The sequence below is a fragment of the Passer domesticus genome, chromosome 18 (genome assembly GCF_036417665.1).
Source record: "Passer domesticus isolate bPasDom1 chromosome 18, bPasDom1.hap1, whole genome shotgun sequence".
Classification (NCBI taxonomy): domain Eukaryota; kingdom Metazoa; phylum Chordata; class Aves; order Passeriformes; family Passeridae; genus Passer; species Passer domesticus.
This window is the reverse complement of record NC_087491.1, coordinates 2,342,115-2,359,581: the sequence shown is the minus strand read 5'-3', so window position 1 is coordinate 2,359,581 and position 17,467 is coordinate 2,342,115. Positions and strand designations below refer to the sequence as shown.

The window sequence follows — 17,467 nt, the reverse complement described above, 5'->3', positions numbered from 1 at the left end:
GACAGTGGAAGGGACCCCCCCAGGTTATCTGCCCCTTGAGGGGGGCCTGGCCGAGGAGCCTGGCATGGGAGCAGGCTCTGGGGTGGGAACAGCAGGAAGTGTATCGGGATTTGCCTTGGAAGGGTTGAGGCAGGAGAGAGGAAAAGCAATGCCCAGGCCTGGGAGAGGGAAAGGCAGGATGGACCTGGGGAGAGACCAGCCCCATCTCCTGCAGGGAGGAAACTGAGCTACCTGGGAACATGACTGGGAAGAATATGCCCATTCTCCTTGTGGCAGGTGGTCACACCTTGAGGGAGAACATCCTCCCTGACTTCATCCCTCCAGCCACCCCGGACCACCTCAGAATTTCCCAGGGATTCTCCCTGCTTGTGCTTCCAAGTGAGGAGCAGTAGAGGGAGACTGGGAGAAGCTGCTGGAGGCTTCAGTGGCTGGAGAACGCCAGGGGGATTTGCAGGCTGGGTTGGTTCAGTTGCTGTCCCACGTGAAGCTGGGGCTGGAGGATCCTCCCAGCCCAGTCCCAGCCCCATTTCATTGTCAGACTCTGACCCTCCGTGCTCCCTGCTGCTGCCTCTGCCTCGTGCCTTCAGGGATTTGGGCTCCTTCCTCTGTGTCCAGAGGCGTGCAGGGTCAGCTCAACCTGCAGAAGTTCAACCCCCTGTGCCCAAACTCCAAAAGAAGCTCACAATAGGGGGATGAGTTTCACAGGCAAAAACATGGCTCTGCTGTGCCTCGTCCTCCATCCTGCAAGGTGTGACTCTCCCCTGTGCTGGGGGGAATGTTATCCAGAAGTCACACAGTCAGGTGCAAACCTTCAAGTCACTGGATTGTGGAGCTTGGAGGCACCTCTGGGAGGTCCTGTCCATGCACTGCCTAGCTTCAGCTGGTCCATCGTGGTGGGATTGCTGAGATGTGCTGTGCAGACTCAGGAGTTGGACTCAACAGTCTTTGTGGGTCCCTTCCAACACAGGGAGTTCCATGATTCTGTTCTAGAATTAGGCTGTGGGAAGCTGTGACCAGGTGGGGTTTGAGAATCTCCCCGACTTGGACTTCCCAGCAGCTTGGGAGTCTGCTCTGGTTTTGACAGCCCTCACAGGAAAAAAAAGAAAAAAGTTTTTTCTTTTAAGTGACGTTTGCTGTTCTTGCTTTGTTCTTGTCTCAGTCCTTACTGGGACACTCCCTGCTCAAAGGGTTGGCTCCCTGCACCCTCCTGCCAGGGCTTACCTGGGTGACATCGCCCTGCACCTTCTCCAAGCTGGGCACATCCAGCTCAGCCTCTCCTTGTGGGAGGTGCAGTCCCCTCATGATCAGCAGGGAATATCCTTCTGTTGAGATACTCAAAAACCATCTGGACACATCTTCCAGGGAGCCCTTGTGGAGCAGAGGGGTGGGATGGGGTGACCTCCTGTCGTGCCTTCCATTCTGCACTATGCTGTGATCACCATCACTTGATCTGTTCCAGTATGCCCACATCTCATACTGGGAGCACCAGCATCCCTAGTGCAGAGGGCAGGGGTCAGATCTGGGAGAGAGGTGTTGCCCATGGCACCCAGGAGCCAGTGGCTACTTTGCCAGTGGCCAGCTTGGTGCTGCCAAGGTTCCTGGGCAGGGCTCCTGCTTTCCAGCATGCCTGGACTGGATATGTGGGACTGCTGGTCCTCACTGGGCCTGGCTGGCACTGGGGGAAGGAGCTGAGCCTGTGTTTTACTGCTGTGATGCAATCCCGCTGCAATCTGCCTTCCAAGGCTGTTGGCTCGGTGGAAGGATCTGCTTGATGGGGCCCCTCTCAGGGCACGAAGACTGCAGTAGCAGAGGGGAGGGGGGTCCTGTGGGGTGGCAGCCTCTTCTTCCTCTGCCCACGTAGGGAAACCAGTGGGGTCAGTAGTTGCCATCGCCAGGCAACACTGGTGGTGATCTGTGGGCTCTGGCTGCCAAGCTGTGCTTCTTCCAGGCTCAGCCCTTGCTGGGGCTCTGCCAGGAATGTTTTGCCCCAGGACTGACCTGGTTGTGACCCCGGAGCTGTGCCCCTTCGCCCCATGGCATTCATGAGCTGGGTGCTGAGATGCTCCTGCCAGCTGGAGCAGAGCAGGCAGGGCGAAGGCTGGCTCCTCCTGATGGCATCTTGGGATCCTCAGGCTCCAGGGGGACCTCAGCGCCCCTTCCAGTGCCTAAGGGGGCTCCAGGAGAGCTGAAGAAGGACTAGGGACAAGAGCTTGGAGTGACAAGACAAGAGGGAATGAGTTCCCACTGCCAGAGGGCAGGGTAAGATGGAATATTGGAGATACAGCTGACTCCCAGCTCTGTTCTCACTGGCCAGAGTGCAGCTCACTGCCAACCCTGCACCCAAAGTGTCTCCCACTCTCCTTATGCACAGGGACTGGCAGAGCCCCCATATCCCTGGCAGAGGTGCTAGCTTCCCCACAGGGCTGGCAGCATCTCTGGCTCTGCAGGAAGCGTCCTCATCCCTCAGCAAGCCGATGCATTCCACCAGGCTGTGACACTCGCAGTCAGAGTGTCACCCACCGTCTTGTTCTGCGTGGAAAACAGGCTGAAGAAGAGAGGTGCAGTGGGGAGAAGCCGAAGGTCTCCATGGGGCACTTGGCTGCAGCTGGCTGCTGGGGTGCCGGCGCTGCTGCTGACAGGATTGCGCTGTCCCGGTCAGCACAGCCTGGCCATAAACCCGCTGCCTGGCCAGGGAGCCGATAACAGTGAGGCTGAAGTCCAACACAGGCGGCTCCGGGGGAGCACATTCCAGCCCGGGGCTCCCGGTGTGGCCTCTTCCAGCTCCGTTTCACCGTGGCGGTGGCCGGGATGGCTGCAGGCAGGCAGGCGATGCTGGCCCTCCTGGTGCTGCTGGGTGAGCTCTGCCGATACGGGCGGGGGTTGTGGGGCTGGAGGGAAGGGGCCTCTGTGCTGGCTGCTCCACTCTGGTCCTCCACAGAGTTTGCCCCAGTGCTGGGCCAGCCACTGGGCTCTGCTGCTGAATTCAGCCCGGGGTTCCCAGGGTGAGAGGGTGCCGGAGCCCCCAGCACCGGGATGGGGATCACCAGTGGCTTTGTTCAGCATGGGACAGAAAACGTCCAGATATTCCTGTTTCTTCCAAAAAGGGGGCTGGGACTCGAAGCACGGGTGTGATATAGCAGAGTCAGTGCCCCGGCAGGCTCTGGCACCCCGAGGCTGACGGTGGGAGGTGGCAGTGTGAGAGATGTGGAGTGCCGGGACAGTGACAGGGGGGTCGTCCAGGCAAAGAGGCCACTGAGAGCTCAGTACCTGCCCCAGCAGGGTCCCAAACCGAGGTGCCCAGGCAGATGTCACCTGCAGGTCATGCATGCCCTCCATCTCCTGCTGCAGGCACCGTGCTTAGTTCCCTGTGGGTTTTCAGCCCCATTGTGTCTCTCATAGCCAGAACCATCCTCCCCAGTGGATCCGTGGTTGTCAACAGCTGCAGCAGCGCAGCTGAGCAGCTCTGCAACTTTGTCTGTGACTGCAGTGACTGCTCGGATGAAAACCAGTGTGGTGGGTGCTCAGACTCCCCAGGCCCCCAGACCCACCCTCAGGCCCTGCTCCTGGGGTGAGAGCAGGTTGTGTAGTGGGGGGTCTTGTGGGTACAGGTCCCTGGGGTGGTGCTGGTGCCCAGGATGAATGCAGGGTCCCCCAGGATTGGTACAGTACCCTGGGGTGGGTGCAGATCCACAGGGTAGGGGCAGGTCCCTCGTGCAGGTGCTCAGGGTGAACACAGGTTGCCTGGGTGGAGGTGAGTCTGCCAGGTGGGTGCAGGATCCCAGGCTGTGTGCAGGTCCCCTAGGCTGGCCACAGGTCCCTGGGGTAGGTGCAGGTCCCCTGGGTAGATGCAGCCCCCCGGGATGGGTGCAGTTTCCTTGGGTGGGCACAGGTCCCCAGGGTGGCCCCAAACCTGCCTTGATCCCCCATCTGCCCACCTTCAGGGTACCTACAGGGCTCAGCAGTGCTGGGCACCCCCTTCACCTGTGACTTCGAGGACAGTGACTGTGGCTGGCAGGATGTGGGCACCTCGACGTATGGATGGGTGCGAGGCCGGGCCAGCCTGGCCACGTGGGGCATGGGGCCTCATTCAGACCACACGGTGGGCACTGACCTGGGTAAGTGGGAGCTGCTTGGTGAGCAGGCTCTGGCCACCCACAGCACCACTCCACTGGAGTCGGGGTGCCAGAACACCTATCTTTGTAGGGTGCAGGGGAGGGAGCACACCCGTGGAGGGGTGGAAGTAGTGCAGGCACAGCTCTGGTGCCACCCCATGGGGCTGCAGCCTCCACTCTGCTTTCTGCCCTCCCAGGTTGGTTCTTGGTGACCACGTCCCCCCCAGCAAAGACTGTGGCCACAGCCTGGCTCAGGTCACCGGAGATGCGGGAAGCAGCTGCCACGTGTGAGATCAGAACCTGGTATCACCTCTCAGGGAGCTGTGAGAGCACCCAAGGTGGGCACAGGCAGCATCGGCTACTGGGCAGTGAGGATGGGAGGCAGTGGGGAGGAATGGGGCCATCTGCTCCTGTGGCAGGAACAGAACCACCGACACCTTGAGAGGGGTCCTTGCCATCCTGTTTGCTCTTCCACGCTCCACACACAGAGCTGGTGGGACCTGGGGGTCCCAGTTCCAGCCCACAGAGCTGGCAGGGCTCCATTCGTTGCTTTGGGTACCCCAGGCTGCCCTGTACCAAGGGCACTTTTGGGGCTCCCCTCAGGGCTGAACCAGACAGAGCGGCCGGTGCTGCGCCTGGCTGTGGCACACAAGGATGAGGTGGTGGAGCTGTGGCAGAGCCCTGAGCGCAGCAGTAAGGGCTGGCACCAGCTGGTTGCCTACCCCGGACGGATCATGGAGCAGTTCCAGGTGAGACAGTGTTGGTACTTTGGTACCCGGGCACTGTCCCCATAAACTGGGACCAGAGGAGCTGGGCAATGCTCTGAGACCTGGCTTGGGCGGCTCATGCCATCCTTATCCTCCCATCACAGCTCATCTTCTCTCTGACACAACCACCCACCTGCAGGGCAGAGGTGGCACTCGATGACATCATGTTCAGGAACTGTGGCTTACCAGGTGAGTCCCACATCTGCCGGGATGTGAGCTGGGATTTTGGGGGAAGAGGGTGGGCTGCAAAACCCAGGGGAGCTCTCCCATTGCTCGGTGCTCCCATTGCCTCGGGGCACCGTGCCCTGGCCAGAGCATGAGGTGGGCAGCCAAAACCTGTCCCTTGAGCCACCCCAAGGAATGATGTGGCAGTGCTCACCACGTCCCCGTGGGAGCAGCCACTCGCTGACATGTGTCCCCCCGCCCCAGAGGCTGGGCAGCAGGCCTGCGGGGCCCAGGAGAGCCGCTGCCAGCGTGGCTCCTGCCTGGCACAGCGCCGTTTCTGCGACGGCACCGACGACTGCGGGGACAGCTCGGACGAGAGCGCGGCGCAGTGCAGTGAGCACCCCTGGCCCCGGGGGGAGTCCTGCTGATGGGCTGAGGGTCTGCCTTGCTGGGGCAAAGCTGGGCTCTGGGCTGGCAGGGGCCCACCCAGTTCTGCCCCACGCCAGGAGGGCAAAATGACCCTGAGGTTTTGCAGAGGGGTAGCATCAGCCCAGCCCATTGCAGGGATCTACCTGTCCAAGAGAGGGCTGGGATCCCAGTTTCTGGGTCACTGCTGTCCTTTCTTCTCACAGAGAACTTCACCCACTGCTCCTTTGACTATGATCTCTGTGGCTGGGAGACAGTGGCTGGGCCACCAGTGTGGGGCAGGAACACGAGCTTGAACCTGGGCACCTCCTACAGCATTCCCGCTCGGGACCACAGCAACAACAGCAGGGCTGGTACGTGGTGGGGCACCAGTGCCCCAGGGAAGCCCCACCACAGGTGGATGTGCCCTGGGATGACACACACCAGGGCTCTGCTCAAGGCTGTGCCAGGACAGCAGTGTCCTGCACCCACACATGTGCCTGGCTCCACTCAGCTCCAGCATCTCCTGCAGGTTTTTTCCTCCATGTGAGCAGTGACCCCACTGCACAGACTGGTGGCACAGCTCAGCTCAGCAGCCCCACCTTCCAAGCCACCAACTCCTGTTCTGTGAGTCACAGCTGGGACCTCATGTCAGAGCTTATGTGGACATAGTGGTGACAGGAAATGGGTTCCCAGCTCTGGGGACCCTCATGCACGGCTGTGGTTGGCCCTTGCTGGGGATGGGCATCAGGTTTTGGGGGTGGTTTGGTGACATCTCTGGTGCCCACTGGGAGCTCTGAGCTCCTCATAGCCCCTCTGTGGGATGCAGGGGGCTGTGTGCCCCTGCCCTAAGGGCTCACCCTGCCCCAAATCCCCAGCTCGTGCTGTACTGTCACCTCCATGGCTCAGCCACCAGCAACCTCCGCATCTCCTATGTGACCAACTCTACCAAGCACCTGATGAGGGAAAGGACAGGAGACCTGGGCAGCTGCTGGGTCCGGGAGAGAGTGGACTTCAACGTGATGGATCCCTTCAAGGTGGGCTGCTGCTGTGCTGGGGGGAGCTGGGGTGCCCCTGGGGTCCAGGACCACAGCTGCACACAGGGGCAGAACCACCCCCAAGCCCACTGTGGCCATGCCAGCCCATGCTGTGCACCCCTGTCAGCCACAGCATTGCCCCTGCTCCCACTGAGTCCCTTCCTGGGGAAAATGTCAGTCAGTCCATGACAGGTTCTGGCTCCCCAATCCCATGGCTCCCTGGTGTCACCCTAATACCTGCAATATTGTGCAGGACCCCGTGCTGATGTTTCTGACATGGTGCTTTCCTGCAGGTGCTGATCGAGGGGGTGGCTGGCCGCGGGGGGACCGTGGCTATCGATGACCTGATCCTGTCTCAGGGCTGTGTGAAGGAGCAGGGTGAGCTGGTGGGCAGTGTCCCTCACCCTGCTGCAGTGTTGGCAGCTGTCACAGGTGTCTTGCACCCATGGCACCATGCCTAAAGGACAGGCATGGTCTGCCTGTCCCTCTGCTCATCACAGGGACCATCCTGGGTGCAGCACAGCAAATATTTGCCCTGGGGTGCTGGTATCTGTCCTGTGGCTTTAACACTCCATCTTCTGTGTCAAAACGTGTCACACGAGCAGCTCTTACTAGGTCCTGCACCACCTAGCTGGTGGCAACCAGGTTGGGCTGGGATGGGATGGGAAATGGAGAGCCAGGAAGATGCCTGGGGACATGGGGAGGTGGTTTGAAGGGCTGACACTGATGCTGTTGCTGGGCCTCTCACCACTGCTCTCCATCCTGGGGTGTTTCACCATCAGAGAAGCCTCTGGTGACCCTGCCGAGCCAGGCAGGTGCCGGCCCCTGCGCAGCAGCCGCGGTGGCCTGTGACAGCGGGGAGTGCATTGCTGCAGAGCTGGCCTGCGACTTCGCTGACACGTGCGCTGACGGCTCCGATGAGAAGCGCTGTGGTGAGAGCCAGGCAGGCACCTGCACCACTACCCCAGCAGTGGAGGGGACCAGGCACCCTGGGCGGGCATGGCTGGGACACCTGTGTGCCTGCACAGCCCCTGGGAGAACAATGGCCCGGCAAGACTGAGCCTGGAGTTTGGGGTTGCCCAGAGCAGCTGCGGCTGCCCCTGGATCCCTGGAAGTGTCCAAGGCTGGTTGGACAGGGCTTGGAGCACCCTGGGATAGTGGAAGGTGTCCCTGCCCATGGCAGAGTGGTGGAATAAGATGAGCTTTAAGATCCTTCCAACCCAAACCATTCTGGGATTTTGGGATCCTTTGACTTTGCAGGGACAACAACCTTCGAGTCAGGGGCTGGGGGCTGGCACGATGTCAGCGTGGGGCGGCTGCGCTGGGGTCTGCAGAAGGTCACTGAGTCTGACACCTTCCTCACAGGTGAGGCTGCTCTCACCACCCAGACAATGCTCTTCAGTGCTCAGCACCACAGGAGCCCCCAGAGCAAGGGCTCCCAGTGCGTGCCACTGCACAGTGGGGGATGATGCCCAGGCAGGATGCTGGGCTGGGGGTGCTATCGGCGATGTGGGACCCCAGTCCTCACCTCACAGAGTGTTTCTGTGCCCAGGGACTTTCCTGGCCCTTCAGACAGGAGAAGGACAGATGGTGGGTCCTGCAAAGGCACGATCGCCTCTGCTGGGCCCCTCTGGCCCTGCCTGCACCATGGAGATGAGCTACCACATCCACAGTGACCCCCAAGGTAACCTCCTGCCCACCCCAGGGTGCCCTGCCTGCTTCCTGCTCCCAGACCCCCCACGCCCATCTGCCTTTGCTGCCTCTCCCAACCCTGCTTTGCCCCCTCACATCCTCCTGGAGCTGGGGTGTCTGTGTCCCTGTCTGTGTGCCTGCACCCCGTGACCATGGGCTGGTGCCATGGATGGCTCCCACAGGGTGGCCAGGGTTTTTGGGTGTCCACAGCCTCTGCACCACCTCTTGTTCCAGGCTTCCTTGCCATCAGTGTCACAGATCACACCACTGGCACCACCCAGCTGGTCTGGCAGACACAACGTCGTGGCAGCACAACTGGGGGTCGTGTCCGTGTCCCTCTGGGAGAGAGAAGCCGGCCCTTTCAGGTGTGCTGGATGCACAGGGACCAGCCTGGAGGGCTTTCAGTGGGACAGTGCCAGTGCTGCCAGGCACCCCAGGCTCATGACTGCTGCCCCCAGGTCGAGCTGCTGGCACTGGTGGATCTCCAGGGCTCGGCGAGTGTCAGTGTTGACAACGTGACATTTGAGCAGTGCTACCTCAACACGGTGTCACCCACAGCTGCGGGTATGGCCAGGGGTGTGTGGGCAGGGAGGGTAACCCCACACCCTTTCCATGGGCGCTGCCTGGTGGCTGTCACTCTGTCCAAGTGACAGCCATGGTGCACAAGGCCGAGGGCCAGGGCCAAGCACATACCCTGGGACCCCTGTGTGAGGTAAACTTGGGGAGCAGGGGGAAAGGGGCGTTTGGGGGACCCGTTTGCTTTTGTGATGCCTTACCCCTTTCCACCTCTATACTGTCACCTCTCTGGCCAGAGCTGTCCTGCAACTTTGAGAGAGGCATGTGTGGCTGGTACCAGGATCTGTCCAGTGACTTCAAATGGGTCCACAGCACAGGGCAGGGACAGGGCTCTGACCACACCACTGGCTCAGGTAAGGGGCTGGGTGTTCTTTGGGGGAATCCAGGAGCCCAGGGCATCCCATAGCCTCCAATCCCCAGGGCCAAGACATGCCTTGTACTCTCCAGCAGCCCCATGCCTACGCAGCAAGCTCCCCTAGGGCAGGCTGGGAGCACCCAGATCTGGGCTGTGGGTGATGTGGAACACTCACATCATGACCCCTCCACCCTGGCTGTTCCCGACATTCAGGCTACTTCTTGTCCGTGGACTCCTCTGTGCCGTGGAGCCATGGGCAGCGGGCCCAGCTCCTCACCTCCCAGCAGGAGCCAGCTGCTGCCCCACGCTGCCTCTCCTTCTGGTACCGTCTGGCCGGCCCACAAATTGGTGCGTGCCCCAGGGCATCCTCCCAGGGCTGCCCCAGCCTGGCTCCACTCTGAGGACTGTGGGGTCCCCAAGGGCTGTGGGATGGCTGTCCCCATGCCCCCTCTACGCAGGTACCCTGAGCCTCAAGCTGAGGCCAGAGGGAGGGGAGGAGATGGTGCTGTGGACCCGCCGAGGAACCCAGGGCAGCATCTGGCACCGGGCATGGGCAACACTGCCCTCCACGGGCCAGCGGCGGTACCAGGTGAGGACCAGGCCCCCGTGCCCCTGGCACAGCAAGGCACAGGGTGTCTGACACTGCTGCCTGGGGGCAGGTGGCTTTCGAGGTGCTGCATGACGGCTTCCTGGGGGACGTGGGGCTAGACGACATCACGCAGACAGCCGGACCCTGCGGGGCCAAGCTCTCCTGCTCCTTCGAGGCGGAGGACTGTGGGCTGGCAGCCAGCGGAAAGGGCACCTGGCAGCGACAGAGCAACGGCACTGGCACCACCGCTGGCCCTGTGGCCGACCACACCACCGGCACCGCCGCAGGTACAGGGCCGTGGCAGCCCTGCTGCTTCCCTGCTGCACTGAGGGACCCCCTGCCTGTTCTGAGTGTCCTGCCTGTACCCCACGCCAGCCTCGCCTGCTCTCCCTGCATCATGCCTGCCCTGCCCTCCCCTGGGATGAGAAGGCAATACTGCACAGGGCTTCCCAACCCTGGAACTCCCCAAATGCAGGGTCTCCCAGCCCCAGGGCTCCCTACTCCTGGGGAGGTTCCCAGGCTAGGGAGACTCCTTGACCTGGGGGGGACACCCAGCCCCATTGTCCCCTAGTGCTCCCCAGCAGGGCAGAGCAGGGGTCGCAGCACAGGGGCTTCTCTCCTCCAGGCCATTACATGGTGGTGAACACGGGCAGGGTCTCCCTGCCTGCAGGACACATGGCTGCCCTCACCTCCCAGCCCTACCAGTCCTCCATGTCTGCCCAGTGCCTGGCTTTCTGGTACCAGCTGAGCGCTGGGACCCCAGGTGAGCACCACCTGCCCTGAGACCCCTGGGGGCACCTCCAGATGGGTGGGAGCCCCACACAGCACAGCCCTGGACCCCCTCCTCCATGTTGGGTGCCCTGGGCAGGCTTCCTTAGGGTGTTCGTGGAGCAGAGCAGGGTGAGGAGGAAGGTTCTGAGTATGAGCACCATGGAAGGGAGCAACTGGCACCGCAGCCATGTCACTGTCCAGCCCGAGGGTGACTGGCAGGTGAGACAGGGCAGGGTGCTGGGGGCAGCTGGAGGTGATGAGGGGTGCATGGAGGCTGCCAGCTCAGCATGTCACCCTGCCCAGGTGGTGTTTGAGGCAGTGGGAGCTGGGGGTGACCACGGATACATTGCACTGGACGACCTGCACGTGTCGGTGGGAGCCTGCCCCAAGCCAGGTGAGATCCCACCCCACAGGAGCACTGTGGATCAGAGGGGGATGGGACAACCTGTGGGGGCATGTAAGCCATGGAGATAGGGACAGACCTGTTCCTGCCCTGAGCTTGGCGTGGCCCAAAGCTGGGGGTGGTGTGTACCACCCAGGTGCCCCATCTCCTGCCAGGCAGTACTGGGTGTCTCACAGCCGTGCTTTCCTCCCAGCATCCTGTGACTTTGAGCAGGACACTTGTGGCTGGAGCAGCCCCTCGGACCCCCGCTTGCACAGCTTTGCCTGGGGCTGGAAGAGTGGGATCACCCTGGCCAAGTACCCTGGCCCTGAGCAGGATCACACCCTGGGTACAAGGAACGGTAGGAAACACCCATCCCTGCCTGAGAACCCTGGCATGGCCAGAGCAAGGAAGAAGAGCTGGGGGTGGATGGGGTCAGTCCAGTACACCTTGTGAGGCCTGGCCCCACAGCATCCCTGTCCCCTCTTCACCTGGGAGGTGAAGGGCAGTGAGGTACAGGGCTGGTTTGTGTTGTCTGGGCATTTGGGGGAAGAGTGGGACAGGTGGGGTGGAACAAATGGGTGCAGGACTGGGGGACACCCTGTGCTCTGTCCCTGCCTGCCCAGGTCACTACATGCACTTTGACACCAGCGTGCTGGGTGCCAGGGGCACCGGTGCCCTGCTGGAGAGCCCACCCCTGCCCGCAGCCAGCGACTCCTGCCTGCGCTTCTGGTACCACATGGACATCCCAGAGCACCTCTGTGAGCACTGCAGGGGCACAGAGGGGGGTCCATGGGTCCCTGGGCCTCATGTACGGGAGTGGAGGCCTCAGTGCCCCCACCTGTGGACCACAGACCCTCTGCTTCAATTCCAGCTGGGAAGTGGCGATGGCCCATTCCCTCTGGGAGCTGCCATCCCACTAGAGGATGGCATGGCTGGGAGGGCTCGGTGGCTCCTGTGGGCTCGGGGCAGCTGGCAATGCCCGTGCCCCTCCTTGCAGCCAGTGGGGAGCTGCGGGTGACGCTGCGGGGCGCGGCGGGGCAGCGCACGGTGTGGAGCGTGGCGGGGCACCGCAGCCGCGGCTGGCAGGGCGCCGTGGTGCCGCTGCAGAGCCCCAGCGAGTTCCAGGTAGGTGGGGCCACCCTGGGCTGCAGGGTGTCTTCAGGCGTGCATCAGCCCCCCAGAGCCCACCTTCCCCCGCAGATCAGCTTCGAGATCACCACACGGAGGTGGCCGATGGAGGGGACAGTGGCACTGGATGATATAATGTACAGCACCAGGGCGGGCTGCCACTCCAGCCCGGAGAGTCCAGTGCAAGGTGCGGGGAAGGGGGAGCGAGGGGCTGTGTGCAGTTCTGGCTGTGAAAGATCAACCCAGAGTTGCCCAGGATGCTGGGCTGAGGCTGGAGGCAGCTCTCTGGGCAATGGGTCGAGCCTGACAGCATTTCGTGCCCCTGCAGAGAAGCCCTCGGGCAGTTTCGTGGCGGAGGTGGTGCTCAGTGTGCTCCTGGCCCTCGTCATTGTGGCGCTGGTGACTGCTGGAGGCTGGTGCTGGCTGAAACAGCGAAGGGTGGCCAGCAGGACACCGACAGAGAGCAGCACTTCCCAGGGCTTCGACAACATCACCTTCCGAGACGTAAGGGCAGGGTGAAGGACTTCCCTGATTACCCCAGCTGTGCTAAAACAGCGTTTTCCTAAAAGCTCAGCAAATGCCAGCAGGCTCTCCCTGACCCCGCATTCCGCCAACACGACAGGGAGGTGCAAAGGGCTCTGCCTCTTATCTGCTTGTTGACAAACAAGTGACCCTGAGCTGTAGGACTGACCTAAAAGTGCTGCTGCCACCAGGCAGCTGCTCTGGAAAGAGCCGAGTGTGCTCCCACCCCAGAGTCCTGTGGGAAGGGTGTCTAGCAAACCGGACTCATCCTCACTCAGCCAGCACTCAGTTCAGTGCAAGGTGGCTTAAGCTGCAGGTCCTTTGGACAGATTTGGTGCCACAGCATCTGCAGCAGAGCCACCAGCCCCGGCATGGACTCCAAAAACAGCCAGGGGCCCCCTGGCCACACTGGGGATTTGGTGCCTCTGCTGGGGTCACAGGGGGCTGGCAAACAGATTGCTCTTGCTGCAGCCGGGAAGAAATCCTGGTGTTTCACAGCAGACAGCCCACATTTGTCTCCAATTCCCACTCACCTTTCTTTACAGGACAAGGTCATTATATCTCCACGGGAGGGCGATGAGTCTTGAAATTAGCAGCCAGCAGCAGGAATTGCCTGGTCCCCCCTGGGCAGAGCACCCTTGACAGGAACCCACACTCCATCAGCTGCGGGCTCTCTGCCCCGGGCCCGGGGAGCCTGCCCCGCCCAGGGACACACCGCTGTCATCGCTACCTCCAAGTGCTCCGGAAAAGCGTTTGTGTTGTTTGTAACATGAACTTTTTGCTTACAAGACACAGCAATGTGCCTGTGCTTTGGCAGGGGGCACGAGTCAGAGTTCTCTCAGTGGCTGTCCTCATCCAAACAAGAGTTCTGGCCATGGAAATGGGGGTGAAGTGTGGGGTCCTGGTCCCCAGAGCTGGGAAGAGCAGTGGGTGCTGCAGAGGGTGTGAGCCACTTTCCATGCCCAGGACAAAGCACAAGAGCTCCCACGGAACAGAGACCCCAGGGGGAGGAAGCTCTGTGCTTCTGCTGGTTTTGGGGAGGGTGAGTGGTGGGGTGGAGGGCAGGGGGCAGCGGGGGGCATCACACAGCACCCCTGAGGGCAGCAGGCAGCTCCCACTCTGCTGTACAGATGCCCACATGCTGCCCACACACCTTGTGAATGCACTTGATAAAGGTCACTGGGAAACCCAGTGCAGGCGGGACTCAGGGACTGGACCCCACCCTGCACCCCCAGCTTTCACACCTTACCACTGAGAACCCCAAACCCAGCCCCACACACAGCCCAGCTCAGCCCCTGCACAAGGAGTATCCTGCTTTCCCCAGCCCCCACGTACAGCTGGAGGGACATCCTACTTTCCCAGACTGTGACCAGAGCCTGTCTCCTTCTCACCCAGCTGTGCCCCCTTAGGTGATGCCTCAGTCATGCCAAGCACCATCCCCACAGCCCTGTGCTGCTTGCAGAAATGAGGGCCCAAGAGCGCTGAGAGCCAGGGAAGGGCAAAGAGGGCTCAGGCTTCACCTGCTGTCTCTGCAGCTGCCTGGCTCTGCAGATCCCCACAGCCTCCCCTACACCCACAGCACTGCCTCCAGCCCCAGGCTGCTGGCCAAGCTGCACCATCCCTGACGCAGGGAGAGATGACACAGCCAGGAAGCTTGTGACAGTGCTGGCCCTCATCCCAGCCACCCCAGGCATCCCTTTAATTACAATCCCAGAAGGAAGAGGTGATGCAGCTCCAGTCACACCCAGCCACAACATTTACTACCAGCTGGTCACATGCAGCAGCTCCCCTGGGCAACTGAAGGGTATCAAACTTTATTATAGATCTCTTTAAAACAGGCTGGAAAGAACAAACCAAACTCATTGAGATACAGTGACTGAGTCATCATTTCTGATCAAGCCCCAACTCTCCCAAATTATTATTTATATATAATATATCTCACCCATTCCCCAAATTGTTTCAATTAAATCCTCACATTTCAGACCACCCTAAGTGCCTTAACATCAGCTGCTGCTAACACCACAATGTACATGTTTTCCGGCAAATCAGAGGCAGGGTTTGGGTTTTTTCTTGGGATTTAGATCCTCAATCTCTGAAAAGGAGCAAGGAAAAACAAACATCAGGAAAATTGCTTCTTTAAGGTTGCCTTTTTACAGCAGGTACAGATTCAGCAGATTTCCCCCCAAAGCAAGTCTGAAACCCTCTTGCTCAGCTTGGCAATATGCAGAGTGGTTGAGGAGAACCGGATCAGTCTGAGCAAACTGATTTCGAGGCTTTGTTGTCATTTTCCTTTGGGGCCAGTTTCCAGCGGTTTTCCAATGTCCTTTCCACGCAGTTTGAGGCCTGGAATAAGACAAAGGAAACCACCATCAGCACTCAATCATTCACCCACTAACTTTTATTTCCACCAAATTCAGCCTTAAGGAAGAGAACATCCAGAAAGAGAGCAGGGGAACCAGAGTTCAGGAGAATCCTACTTTAGTTTCTAGGAGCACCAGACCCACTTCAAACAAAATCCAGTCAGATGGGATCTGAACCTGCCCAGGAGAGTAAAACACAAAATCCTTCTACAAGTGCAATCAGGCTTCCATGGGTCTCAGCATCTCACAGGTTTTGGGGGCAAGCACACAGGGATGGTCCCCAGGGCACAGCTGCAGGCATGAAAGTGCAGACAAAGATCAAGAGCTCCCAGTTCTGGTTCAGTCAGCAGATCCAGGTTTTATCAGAACATGGCTTAATGGCACCACACCCACAATAAACTGCAGGCAGCAATGTTCCTCAGGCAAAAGGTAAATACTTTCCCCCAAACCACCCTTCCAAGCACTGGCAGTATTTCTGAAGTCTCCCTGAACTCACCAATGGCTCTTTCAATCTTGCCCATGACCTGGTTATTGGGGATCGCTCGTCCTGATTCGTAGTCAGCAATAACTTGTGGTTTTTCATTGATTTTCTGAAAAGAGACGATGAGTCTCAAACACAGCAATGCTCAGCAGCAGCCCCCCAGGACTCACACAGATAAGGAATGGCCTCTCATTATGCCAGGACAGATGACAAAGTGCTGCTCCCAGGCTGACTCCATCCCCACAGGCACCTCCCTCAGGTGTCCCAGTGCTGGTAACATCCATCCTGAAGGGACTTTGACCTCCCTCCTTCTCAGGAGGACCAGGGACTGCTGTTCCTTCAGACAGCAGGGAGCTGCTAACACTGCTCAGCCCAGACGGTACAAACCTCTAGGGCTGGTGTGAGCTGCTGGGAGGAAGAAGGGAGCAGCCTCAGACAGGCTCTGCCTCCAACCTGGGACTCAAGGGCTGCACAGACAAACCTCAAAACTTTTCCCAGACAACTGAAGCTGCCAGGACATCAGACACCAGCGACACTGCATTCCTCAAACTTCCAGCCCATGACACCATCCCACGGCAGCTGCCCATGAGGGAACAGAAAGGTGCCCACCCTCACCCGGAGGTGCCCCACTCACCGTGGCCAAGTCCTTCTGTGTGAGGCCCTTGCTCTGCCGGCCCTGCTGGATCACTTTGCCCACCTCCAGGGAAACTCTGTCATGGTGCAGCTCCTCTGTTTCACGGTCAAGCTTGGCTGTGTTCTTTGTAATGAAGTGTTGTTTGTTCTGGCCTGCTGCCCCTGTTATTCAAGGCAAGAAGGAAAAAACAACCAAGGACAAACAAAATAAGGCTCAGAGCTGTGCCAGAAAGTATCAAAGGCCTTTTCCCAAGCCCTCAGCTGCTCAGGATCCCAGGGCGCTGTCAGGATTTTAACATACCAGCATTGATCTCACCCAATTCTCCTGCTCATGAGGCAGGAGAACCTTAGCCCTGCTCATAGTGCTGTGCACACCTAGCCTTGCAGAGCCCTTCCTTTCCCTACTTCACACCTGAACTTCCCTCCAGACAGGACAAGTCCTTCTTTTCATTGAGGATTTAATGCTCTAACCTTACTGCAGACACATATTTGTGCTGCAGCACAGAGAGCTTGAACTTGAACTTGAATTGTGCTTGCTCAGTATAAGGCAACCCAAGTAAGTAGCTTTTAACCAATTTTATGACATCTTTGATAAGTAAAGTCTAATTGTAGTTAGCTTTGCTAAAAGCTTCAAAAACATTCTTTTCTCTCATGTTAAATATCGTATTTAAGCACTAGTTTGAATCCTTTCTCTCACATTAGTCTCTGACATTCAGTGTCCCAATAAAGCTGATTAACCTTCTTCAAGGATCATCTCTCTATTTCCAACCATCAAACTAGCCTCCCTACAGTGAGAGAACCCAGCAACTTACATCAGAGAAGAAACAAGGAATTTTTAAAGAGCAGCGCCATAGGAACTTCGGCAGCCATTCAAATTCGCAAAAGCAATAACCTGGGGAGCTCAAGTGCTGTAATCGCAAAAGCTGTTCCAAGATCTGAGCAGGAACCAGGCGGCTCCAGCCCCGGGCAGCAGCAGCTCCGGGGCAGCTCCAGGGGCGCCATGCCGGCGGCTGCCGGGGCCCGCTCCGGGACCGCCGCCTCAGCCCGCCCCACCCCGGGCAGCCGCCCCACCCGGCCCGGCCCCCGCGGGATACCCACACTTCTTGGAAGTTTCCACGTCCTCGCCGCGCCGCTGGGCCGCCAAGATGGCCTGGGGAAAGAGCGAGGGTGCGCGGTGAGCACGGCGCCGCTCGGCCCCGCCGCGCCCCGGCCTGCCGCCTGCCCGGCCCCGCGCCCGGCCCCCCGCCGCTCCCCGCGCTGACCTGCTTGGACTTGGCCTGGGCCGCGCTCGGGCCCTTCTTGCGCAGCACCGTGACCGTGTCCCAGTCGCTCTCCGCCATCGCTCCCACCCCGCCCGGGCCGCGCCCGCCGCCGGGCACCGCCCAGGGCCCGCCTCCGGGGGCGCGGCCGCGTCACGGCCGCTGATAGGGCGAGGCGCACGCCCGTCAGGAACGGCAGGCGCTCATAGGTGGAGACCGGCGCGAGCGCA

At 60.1% G+C, this 17,467-nt stretch overlaps 2 protein-coding genes across 8 annotated transcripts; one reads left to right on the top strand and one right to left on the bottom strand.

Moving 5' to 3' along the window:
- The first annotated feature begins 109 nt into the window (after positions 1 to 109).
- Positions 110 to 13,336, top strand: MAMDC4 (MAM domain containing 4). 7 transcript variants are annotated; one of them, XM_064393633.1, is made up of 29 exons: positions 110 to 2,259; positions 2,372 to 3,513; positions 3,942 to 4,115; positions 4,310 to 4,450; positions 4,716 to 4,861; positions 4,984 to 5,068; positions 5,309 to 5,437; positions 5,677 to 5,823; positions 5,982 to 6,076; positions 6,328 to 6,486; positions 6,780 to 6,864; positions 7,269 to 7,418; positions 7,747 to 7,851; positions 8,039 to 8,170; positions 8,413 to 8,543; positions 8,637 to 8,754; positions 8,991 to 9,107; positions 9,323 to 9,457; positions 9,568 to 9,698; positions 9,769 to 9,985; positions 10,324 to 10,461; positions 10,567 to 10,688; positions 10,773 to 10,863; positions 11,066 to 11,212; positions 11,478 to 11,612; positions 11,852 to 11,979; positions 12,055 to 12,169; positions 12,311 to 12,486; positions 13,050 to 13,336. In XM_064393633.1, exons 2-29 carry the CDS (start codon positions 3,306 to 3,308, stop codon positions 13,089 to 13,091), a joined length of 3,699 nt encoding a protein of 1,232 aa, XP_064249703.1. In that variant the 5' UTR covers positions 110 to 2,259; positions 2,372 to 3,305; the 3' UTR covers positions 13,092 to 13,336. The 7 variants fall into 7 exon arrangements, with proteins under 7 accessions (XP_064249703.1, XP_064249706.1, XP_064249708.1 ...); XM_064393636.1 differs by having other exon boundaries at positions 110 to 2,854; positions 3,400 to 3,513; XM_064393638.1 differs by having other exon boundaries at positions 110 to 2,854.
- A 966-nt stretch (positions 13,337 to 14,302) lies between these two features.
- On the bottom strand, positions 14,303 to 17,377 carry EDF1 (endothelial differentiation related factor 1). Its single transcript, XM_064393648.1, has 5 exons — positions 17,241 to 17,377; positions 17,077 to 17,128; positions 15,980 to 16,140; positions 15,361 to 15,454; positions 14,303 to 14,847 (listed from the first exon to the last, which is right to left on the bottom strand). Exons 1-5 carry the CDS (start codon positions 17,316 to 17,318, stop codon positions 14,786 to 14,788), a joined length of 447 nt encoding a protein of 148 aa, XP_064249718.1. The 5' UTR covers positions 17,319 to 17,377; the 3' UTR covers positions 14,303 to 14,785.
- Positions 17,378 to 17,467: the final 90 nt, after the last annotated feature.

Coding starts and splice junctions, on each gene's coding strand:
- MAMDC4 (XM_064393633.1), top strand. CDS start 3,306: ATGTCACCTGCAGGTCATGCATGCCCTCCATCTCCTGCTGCAGGCACC. Junction 5,069..5,308: donor CAGGAACTGTGGCTTACCAG/GTGAGTCCCACA, acceptor CCCCCGCCCCAG/AGGCTGGGCAGCAGGCCTGC. Junction 5,824..5,981: donor CAGCAACAACAGCAGGGCTG/GTACGTGGTGGG, acceptor CATCTCCTGCAG/GTTTTTTCCTCCATGTGAGC.
- EDF1 (XM_064393648.1), bottom strand. CDS start 17,318: ATGGCGGAGAGCGACTGGGACACGGTCACGGTGCTGCGCAAGAAGGGC. Junction 17,129..17,240: donor CCCAGGCCAAGTCCAAGCAG/GTCAGCGCGGGG, acceptor CTCTTTCCCCAG/GCCATCTTGGCGGCCCAGCG. Junction 14,848..15,360: donor CAAGATTGAAAGAGCCATTG/GTGAGTTCAGGG, acceptor GTCTTATTCCAG/GCCTCAAACTGCGTGGAAAG.